Source organism: Nelusetta ayraudi, unplaced genomic scaffold (assembly GCF_046127955.1).
Source record: "Nelusetta ayraudi isolate G7.1 ecotype Tasmania unplaced genomic scaffold, CSIRO-AGI_Nayr_v1 ptg000011l, whole genome shotgun sequence".
Lineage (NCBI taxonomy): Eukaryota > Metazoa > Chordata > Actinopteri > Tetraodontiformes > Monacanthidae > Nelusetta > Nelusetta ayraudi.
This window is the reverse complement of record NW_027466061.1, coordinates 15,034,335-15,044,097: the sequence shown is the minus strand read 5'-3', so window position 1 is coordinate 15,044,097 and position 9,763 is coordinate 15,034,335. Positions and strand designations below refer to the sequence as shown.

Here is a 9,763-nt window from a genome sequence, read left to right as displayed (position 1 = left end):
ATGTCTCCTTAAAATGGCATATTTAGCCCACTGATCACAGAAATCAAGGGGTTCACAATCTTTTTAAAAGTGACATTTTCTTGGACCGTTCACATGTTTGGAATGAAAAAACTCAGCGGCCTTAGATGGTGAAATGCACACCTGACTGGGAGTGCTGTCACTAACCTGAAAGAAGTATCAGTGCCATTTGTGACATCTCGAAACTGTGCAGATCTACAGAAAACCTAAAAACTTAAGTTCCTAAAAATGTTTGGTTGAAACGGATGCTTTTTTGTTGTTGTTGTTGCTTCCACAAGGTGGCTGAGTGACGTCGCCGGGTGTCGAGCTAACGGCAGTTCCGGGGAGCTCAGTTTCCCTGTAACCAGGGCACAGATAACTGACATTTAGAAGAAATTACTAATGTCTACTTAACGCCTGAAAGCACCAGCAAGACAGTCTCTGGGTCGGGAGGGACAAATGGAATAAAGGCTGGACTAGACTGACGCAGACTGATCTAACTGCTCAGTGATCAGGCTGCAGCTGTAAAAACATCTGTAAACATTTCATGTCACTAACACAAGTGCACACATCAGTGACATTATTGCAGGGTTAGTTTGTGTATTCCCAATGTGTGGGCGGGATACAAATAAGGTCATGGGCTCCGGGTTAAGGTCAGGGTTCAGTGATTAAGTGCAGATGCAATTTTGTGCAATGAACTCTTGAACATGGACAACAATCCAGACAACGTGTTGTGTAATGTGTAACGAGTTGCCATTTTTCAAATGATACATTGCTGATTTTTGCCCCTCAATCCTCATCAGCACCACTTTCTAAAGCACAGAGCGCCCATGAAAGCACACACACACACACACACACACACACACACACACACACACACACACACACACACACACACACACACACACACACACACACACACACACACACACACCTCATTAACACAGCCTTAACACAGAGTTCTTTTAGTTCTGACAACCTTGTTTTAAGGCCAGGAGACACCCTGAAAAAAAAAAGGATTGCACACAGTATCGGACATTCGATAAAGGTTTTATTTAAATTGGAAGATCACAGTTGGGAAACTCCGCTCAAGGTTAACCAGCAAATATTTGCCCTTGGGACAAAAAGGTGAAAGTAACAGTTTCATATTCCAAAATCAATGAAATCTCATTCAATGCTGACATCAGCAGATACTGTATATCCGACTTTGCTGAAACATTTGGGGAGTAAAATATCAAAAATGGACAATGGGCGTGGCACTGCATTTGTGTGAGGACAGATGGGATATACTGCAGTGCCACTTCAAGCCTGAGTGGAGTTTGATCAAGTGCTGCTTCCTTCCTAAAAACTAATTTCAAAAGACTCCAAATATGCTGCATCTCAGGTTGACCTGCATTCTTAACTCAAAGAACCAAAGTGGTCAAGTTGAGTTCTTCTTTTGACTGGTCAAACATTGAGTCACACTTATACGGTCCTTCCAATTATGTTCAAATCTGTGAATTTCCAATGTGGCAACACCATAGCTCCCTTGGGAAAGTGGTGTTTCAGTATTTAGCATTTTCGGTACAAATGAACAGATGTTAATGTTTAGTTCCAAATCAACAGGAACCTTTGCTCTGCGTTGGGAAACGTTGACTCTTCAAACAAGACCAATATGGATCACTGTGTCCTCTGCAAGGAAAATACTTACAAACACAAATCATCTTTCATTTGTGTTAATGGCCTAAATATTAGGATGACCGATAAACTCATTTTACCCTCTTATAAGTAAAAAATTATGTGATTAAAACTTATGTAATAGGCCGTTGCATGTAAGCAAACAGAACTGATCTTGAGATGAAAAGATGTCAGAATTTTTAGAACCACTTTTAAGGCCCGATTTGTCCTGCAAATACTCTCGAGTTTACCCAGTCCACTTGTGCGTTTGTTCTAAAGAAAATGCAAACCAACAACTCTACAATCTTTAACCCTATGAGCCCGAGACAAATGCTATCGATTTGTCTTTCTCAAAGGGCATCTGGCGTGTTGAAATCAACATCAACGGAACAAAACACCGTGTGCTTTCTGGAACTCTTCGCCCCTCTCTGTTGTGTTTCCTTGCGCACTAAACTTCCCTGCAAACAATGCTTTCAAAAGTCGCTCAGCCTGTGAATTTCCACTGGCGCTCAATTCCTGCCAACGCGGGGGCGTGCGCGAACATGGACTCCCGCGCGCATATTGGGAAACTTTTTTTTTTTTTTTTCTTTCTTTCTTAGCAGCTCCACCAGAAGGACGCCTATAAAAAGGTAGCGCCGCGTCCGGACCGTCGCTCGGCTGACCTGGACACCCCACCGCTCAGCATGAACTCTCTCCTCCTCCTCGCGTTGCTCGGATGCCTCGGTAAATGCAAATGTCCACTGATTTTGAACTGACCAATTTATCTCGTACACTCTTGTGGCTTGGCGCTGGTAGGTGATGCATGCCAATCCCAATCCGCAGGCACCGTCTTCGCGGCCCCGCTCGACAATGTGCGATGGTGCGTCATCTCGTTGGCGGAGCACCAGAAGTGCCAGGACATCGCCGGTGCGGGTCATAACATCGCCTGCGTTCAGAAAGATAACAGTCACGACTGCATCATTGCCATCAGGGTGAGGAGAATCAATGACTAATTGTGCTTAACATTCGCTCAGCTGCACAGCTCCTTGGCAGATTGCTCAATGTAGTCCAGCCGTTGCCAGTTATCACCAAGAGGGCCAGGTCTCCTGGGAAAGCAAAACACCTGAGGTGGAAAGTAACGAAGTACAAATACTTTCTTATTGTACTTAAGTAGATTTTTCTGGTGTCTGTACTTTACTTGAGTATTTCCTTTTCAGGTGATGTTGTACTTTTACTCCCTAAATTCTTGCTTTTCCTTGAGTAAAAGAGTTGAGTCAGTACGGTATTGTACTTTTACCAGGTTTTTCTGTAGTTTTTTTTTTTTTTTTTTTTTTTTTTTTTTTTTTTACACCACTATCCATACTGTTAGTTAAGTACAGAATGTGAATATGTTTGCCACCTCTGAGAGGAGTAACTGAAAATGCATGAAAATAAGTGTCCCAAATATTTAAGCAAAACGTCTCCAATGTTGTTTCAGGCTGGTGAGGCTGATGCTATCACTTTGGATGGAGGAGACATCTACACCGCTGGACTGTCCAACTATAACCTGCACCCCATTATTGCTGAGGACTACGGCAAAAGTACGTCTAGCGGTCGCCTGCTTTTTTTCTTTTTTTTTTAAATCAATTTGGTCTTATAGGTCTGTTTTTAAATGTCAACTGTGCACACACCCAGCCTCGGAAACCTGCTACTACGCGGTGGCTGTGGCAAAGAGGGGTACAGCGTTTGGCATCAGGGACCTGGCCGGAAAGAGGTCCTGCCACACTGGACTGGGGAAATCTGCAGGCTGGAACATCCCCATTGGAACTCTGCTGTCCATGCAGCTGATTAGGTGGGGAGGCGTTGAGGACGAGTCTATTGAGAACGGTAAGCTGCGCATCGGTTACACTTTCGGCTTTGCTCATTAGTGATCGAAATGTAAAATCTGTCACAAGTTATAAAAGCAAACAGTCAGTCCTGAGGAACCTCAAGTAATGACTTGGAGTATTGACACCTTTGTCATTTATTCAAGTCAAACTTTGCCACTGAAAACAAGGCAGAACGGTCACTATCAGTCTCTGCACTACTTTAGGAAAGCAAATTTCTTTTCTACCAAAATGTCATCTGGCTCATTTATCTTCTGCACTCCTTGATTCTCCACTGAGACTGCACCAAACATTTTCTATTGAAAAGATATTAAAGACAAAAAACCAGAGGCCGTACACTCAAAACCTTATGCAAAAATCAAATTTAATTTGCGGGCTTTCAGTCCTTCTGACCTTCTTCAGACATACAGTAGGTTAAAAAAAAAACAGCGAGTATGGCTCTAGCCATACACAGTCATTATCACAATTAGGTGAAGTGACAACCACAACCCTTTTGTGAAGTGCCACACTCACTGGTAATCTATGCCTGCAGAAGGTGAGAAGGACCGAAAGCTTGCAAAATAAATTTGGTTTTTGCACAAGGGTTTGAGTGTACGGCTGCTTTCTTTTCTTTTTTTTGTCTTCTGTATCCAAGTCCAGCACCAGCACCTCCCCGGAAAACTACCCACGGATGAGCAGTGTCTTTTTTTTTTCTCCTATTGACAAAATTTTAAAAGATGGACCTGAGACAAAAACACAAAAAAAACCAAATCGCTTTAAAGCCACAACACCATGGTCGACTTATCTTTGTGTAATTGTGAAATTCCTCCAAATATTACAATTGGTGTAATGGGGGTTGGCTGAATTGCCGTTTTGTGGCGATTCATGTTAAAAAACAATCTTTGGTATTCTGTTTTGCAGCGGTGGCAAACTTCTTCTCAGCCAGCTGTGTACCTGGTGCAACAAGAGGTACCAAGCTGTGTGAGCTGTGCCAAGGGGACTGCTCCAAGTCCCACAACGAGCCTTTCTATGGCTACGACGGAGCCTTCCAGTCAGTATCAGGCTCATATTTTCATGACTTTCAACTGCATAACTTTCAACACTAACTGTGGGTTCGATTCCGGGCCTGGGACCTTTCTGTGTGGAGTTTGCATGTTCTCCCTGTGTCTGCGTGGGTTCTCTCCGGGTTCTCCGGCTTCCTCCCACAGTCCAAAAACATGCATGTTGGGTCAATTGAACACTCTAAATTGTCCGTAGGTGTGCATGTGAGTGTGAATGGTTGTTTGTTTCTATGTGGTCCTGTGATGAACTGGCGACTTGTCCAGGGTGTCACCCTGCCTTCGCCCTAAGACAGCTGGGATAGGCTCCAGCAGACCCCCGTGACCCTGAATAGGAATAAGCGAGTATGGAAGATGGATGGATGGTGATCTTTTGTTATCGTTCGATGCAAAAGCTACATCCTCTGCAAAAAACAACAAACGAGGGCCATCGTGTAAGTGCAAAGTAAAAGCAGCTCTTCATTTCTTTTGCTTTTTAGGTGTCTCGCTCAGGAAGTTGGAGAGGTAGCTTTTGTGAAGCATCTCACTGTACCAGGTATGCATTGTGCACCTCTTACAGTTATGGTCATGGTAGCAAAGTCATCTTTTCAGTAACTTTGAACCGCAGGACTGTGCATTTTATTTAAATTTCAAGTCAAAATACTTTTTTCCTTCTTTCTTCCTGGTGGTATTTACTATTGGTTAGAGAGAGATAGGGCAACATAGTGCTGCAGTGGCTAGCACTGTCGCTTCACACCAAGAAGGTTGCGGGTTTGGTTTCTACCCAGGGTCTCTCATCCAAATAATTGTGATACATTTTCAGAGTCTGAAAAACACCACTATGAGCTGCTGTGCAAAGACAACACCAGGGCACCGATCGACAGCTATGCATCTTGCTACCTGGCCAAAATACCTGCACACGCAGTCGTCACCCGCCAGGAGCTGGATCTGTCCCAACTGATCTGGAGAACACTCTCTCAAATCGATGTAAAAAGTCAAGATGTTCTTCAAAATCACGTCTGTTTAATTGATTTCTAACTCATAACTTTAAATTCCACCCTTCATTTTTATTTTTCTCTTTTCCAGCCGGCTGTACTCTTCTCCTCAGAACGCTATGGACAGGCCAACCTAATGTTCAAGGACTCAACGAAGAAGTTGGTGCAACTGCCCCCACAGACGGACTCCTACCTGTACCTGGGCGCCGAGTACATGAGCACCATCCGTGTCCTCAAGACCGGTATCATCTGCGCGACATCCCACAAATCACCCAACAAGCATGTTTATTTATTTTTTTTCCTTTCACTTGCGCTGATGTTCAGTCTTTGCGGTGTGCTGTCCTCCTCTGCAGGAACGACCTCGGTCTCTGCAACCAGCCCCATCAAATGGTGTGCAGTGGGCTTTACCGAGGCATCCAAGTGTGACACGTGGAGCATCAACAGCATGGCGAGTGATGCCAATGTCATTGAGTGCCAGTTTGCCCCCACAGTGGACGACTGCCTGAAGATGATTATGGTAAACCGTGTAAAAAGTCCTCCGCTGTATTTTGCCGAGTCGGCCTTGCGCCTGAGGATTTATCGTCTTCCCCATCCCACAGCGTGAGGAGGCCGATGCCATGGCAGTCGACGGAGGACAGGTGTTCACAGCTGGAAAGTGCGGTCTGGTTCCTGCAATGGTGGAGCAGTATGACGAGAGTATGAGCATGCAAAACATTCGATACCATCCAATTTTTTTATTTTTTTATTTTTTTTAAACGTCTCAATTCTAATTGAATGCATTTGCTTCTCTGTCTTCTCTTTACAGCCAAATGCAGTGAGCGCTCAGGTAATCTTGTTGTTTTATTCTCCTTGCACTCTAGAATTATGGTTTAAAAAGCACTGGTGCTGTATACTTTTTTTTTTTTTTTTTTTTTTTCTTAATTCTGAAAAGCGTCTTGAAATCAGCGCCAGTGTTGGTGACAATTCTAACAATATGAATCTGTTTTGGACTATCCCAAGCACTGACTAAATAAAAGCATTTGCGTACGCCTCGACAAAACCCTAGCCAATGATGGAAAAAAGTACCCTTAAGTTTTGTCATCAACAGCTTCAGTGAGGGTATTTAATTGGAAGTGCACTCAGATCTTGTTCTGGAATGCATCGTTTCTTTGAGTGCAGTTCATGGGCGGAACTTGGCTGGTCTAAAAAAAAAAAAAAAAGCTGCCTACTTCTAAAAAAACGCCAGCGTCTGTCCTTCTCATCAATGCTCCCCTGCATGATCACTTGGCAGGCCCCGACTCTTCTTACTACGCTGTTGCTGTGGTGAAGAGGAGTTCAGGCCTGACCTGGGAGACCCTTAGAGGCAGGAGGTCCTGCCACACAGGCATGGGTAGAACAGCAGGCTGGAACGTCCCCATGGGCCTCATCCACCAGGCCACCAATGACTGCAACTTTGGTGAGTCATCGTGCACTTTGTCAGTGATGCAACACGACTGCGGCGCCGTGGATTGACACCTGACTGCGTCTCCTCCCCAGCCAACTATTTCAGCGCCGGCTGTGCCCCGGGAGCAGACCCCTCCTCGTCCTTCTGCACTAGGTGTGTTGGCAGCGGCAGTGATATTGACGATGGGACCAAATGCAAAGCCAGTGCCGACGAGAGGTACTATGGCTATGCCGGAGCATTCAGGTAAAGAACACAAAGTGGCCACTTCTATTAAGTGTCAAGCCTCTCTCTGCCCGTCCACTAGTTGTTGGTTTTTTTTCATGCCGTCTATGCCGACAGGTGTCTAGTTGAAGGCGGTGGTGACGTTGCCTTCATCAAACACACAATCGTCGGAGAAAACAGCGGCGGTGAGTCGCCGACTTGTTTCCGTCTCAACCGTCTCTCTTACAAAATTTTCACATATCCTCTCTGTCCCTGCTGCTTTGTGAAGCTATCCGTCCAGAGTGGGCCCAAGGTGTGAACCCTGACGATTACATGCTGGTGTGCCCAAATAAGAACCCAATGCCCGTTGATCAGTTTGCTGAATGCCACCTGGCTCAGGTGCCTGCACATGCTGTGGTGACTCGTCCAGAATTCCAAGAAAGAGTTGTTGCCGTTCTTCAATCTCAGGAGGTCAGTAAGGATTTATTCAGTTGAAACTTCTTTTATTTTTTTTTAAATCGGTCTTTTCTTTCCTGGACTCTTGCTAATACACTTGCACTGTGTCTTATCCATTTAATGATTGGGGGCGTGAGAAGGGGAATAAAAGTTGTGTCAAGTCACGCTGCATTGTAATGGTTGACCTGTTTTTAACCATTAATTAAGTGTATACTGTACAGGCAATAAATGTTTAAAGCTGTATTGCAACGAACCCCTTTATACACACGTAATGACGGGTATGTTTTTCTTTTGACCCAAGATGTGTATAAAAAAAAAAAAACAAGAAGTAGCCTGATTGTCACTTTCACTTGATATTTATTCCTAGACCAAATTTGGTGTCCACGGCAACGATGACTCGTTCAGAATGTTCGCGTCACTTGGTGGAAAGAACCTCCTCTTCAAGGATTCCACCAAGTGTCTCAAGGCAGTCGAAAGTGGAACCACCGCTGAACAGTTCTTGGGAGAGAACTACATGGCCGCCATGTCCTCTCTCAGAGTGTGTTCCAACCTCACGCCAGGTTTGTACTGCCGCGGGCGTAAAACACTTTCACATGCCTGCAAGCTATAATGTGGGCAGACACTGCATTGTTCATTTTCCTTTATTATTTTCCTTAAATTTCCTTTTTCTAATTTCTAACAGACCTGGAGAAATCCTGCACTTTCCATTCCTGTCAACAAAAGAACTAGAGGTGACCAGGAGTGCAAGGTGCATAAGCCGTCCCAGGCTGATCCCAGCACCTTGCCCACGCTTCTCTCACCAGGCCCCGAAATCAGCCAGTGCCTTTTCTTCCTGAGCCTGTCTGCCTGTTTTTAGAAATGCAACTAACACACACACGCACTATGACTTCCAGATGATCTACTGCGCGGTCAATCATGCACTGCTGAAGACCTTTATGCATTTTAACGCAAGGTTAAGTTTTGAAATTGGATCAGTGTGATTTTTTTTGTTTGTTTTGTTTTAGAAATAAAACCTTTTTAATACCCCAATGTGTGTGATTTTACTTTGCAACAACAATTAAATGTTTTAGTAGTGACACTGAGACAAACGTCTAATTTGTGCATTTCCCTTAGCTGATTTATTTTTTCCCCAAAAAAGAACAAAGAATATTCTCAACTGTAACATTATCATGAAGTCTGACACGTACTTAGAAGATGGTCCAAGATGTGTATTTGGGTCAAATTGGAATTACCTTTATAATTACCATTCAAATAAATTGATATAGAAAAGCAGCTGTTATACTGTCATAATTCCAGATTTTCAAGTCATTGGAAAAATGTGAACGCTTTTATACAAAAGCTATAAAAAAAATGTAAATACCATTTCTGAAGGGGAAATGTGCAACATATCACACCTGGCTACATATTGAGTCATATTTGAGTTCTGAATATGAATAATCTGCCAAGAGCACTTGCAAATAATTTTCATTGAAAGCCTAATATTTTATTTATTTATTTTTAATTAAACTCAGGTTAATTTTTATTTATTTGTTTAATGTGTTTTTTTGTGTTTAGAAATAAACTTGGTTTATCACTTCAGGCGAGGAAACATTTAACATGAGCAACATTTTTACCTTGGCTTGATGCAGGAGGCTTGACAAAATGAAAAAAGTTGTGCTCAAACGTGAGGGCATTGGGCAAAGCACCAAAAGCAAGGACGTACTAAATATATCTGATAGGTGGCGCATTAGAGGTTACATCTTATTTACAGAGTTGTTGTTGTGTTTTTCCCACATCGATCACCGAGTTCTGTCTAACTTTTCCCCACGAGTCAATGACAAAGTTGTAATAAGAATTGGTCGTTTTCCTTTTTACTCTTGATGTCTTTGTTTTACATTCGTCAATTTACCCAATTTCCATTTACAAAATTTCTATTGAGGGTAACAATGTGGCAACCTTAGGACGAGTAATTTCTCAGTTTGTTTAACAATAACAGTCAACAACGACAACGGCAGAAGCAGCAGCAGCAGCAACAACAACGTCGGGGAGAAGAGTCGACGACGGACACTCAAATAAATCTACACTAAAGCATGGTGAAGGTAAATAAGGAGACCTGCCTGCTTTACTCTCCGCCCCCCTGAGCATTTAACTAATGTAGTCGCTCTGAAGTCCGTTCATTTTAGAGGGAAACAATAG

The 9,763-nt window shown here is 43.4% G+C and overlaps 1 protein-coding gene across 1 annotated transcript; it reads left to right on the top strand.

Moving 5' to 3' along the window:
- The first annotated feature begins 2,226 nt into the window (after positions 1-2,226).
- On the top strand, positions 2,227-8,617 carry tfa (transferrin-a). Its single transcript, XM_076021366.1, has 16 exons — positions 2,227-2,376; positions 2,476-2,624; positions 3,110-3,212; positions 3,307-3,498; positions 4,398-4,527; positions 5,014-5,069; positions 5,337-5,500; positions 5,600-5,750; positions 5,862-6,025; positions 6,108-6,228; positions 6,782-6,943; positions 7,024-7,174; positions 7,271-7,338; positions 7,422-7,603; positions 7,956-8,148; positions 8,271-8,617. Exons 1-16 carry the CDS (start codon positions 2,337-2,339, stop codon positions 8,315-8,317), a joined length of 2,073 nt encoding a protein of 690 aa, XP_075877481.1. The 5' UTR covers positions 2,227-2,336; the 3' UTR covers positions 8,318-8,617.
- The last annotated feature ends 1,146 nt before the right edge of the window (positions 8,618-9,763 follow it).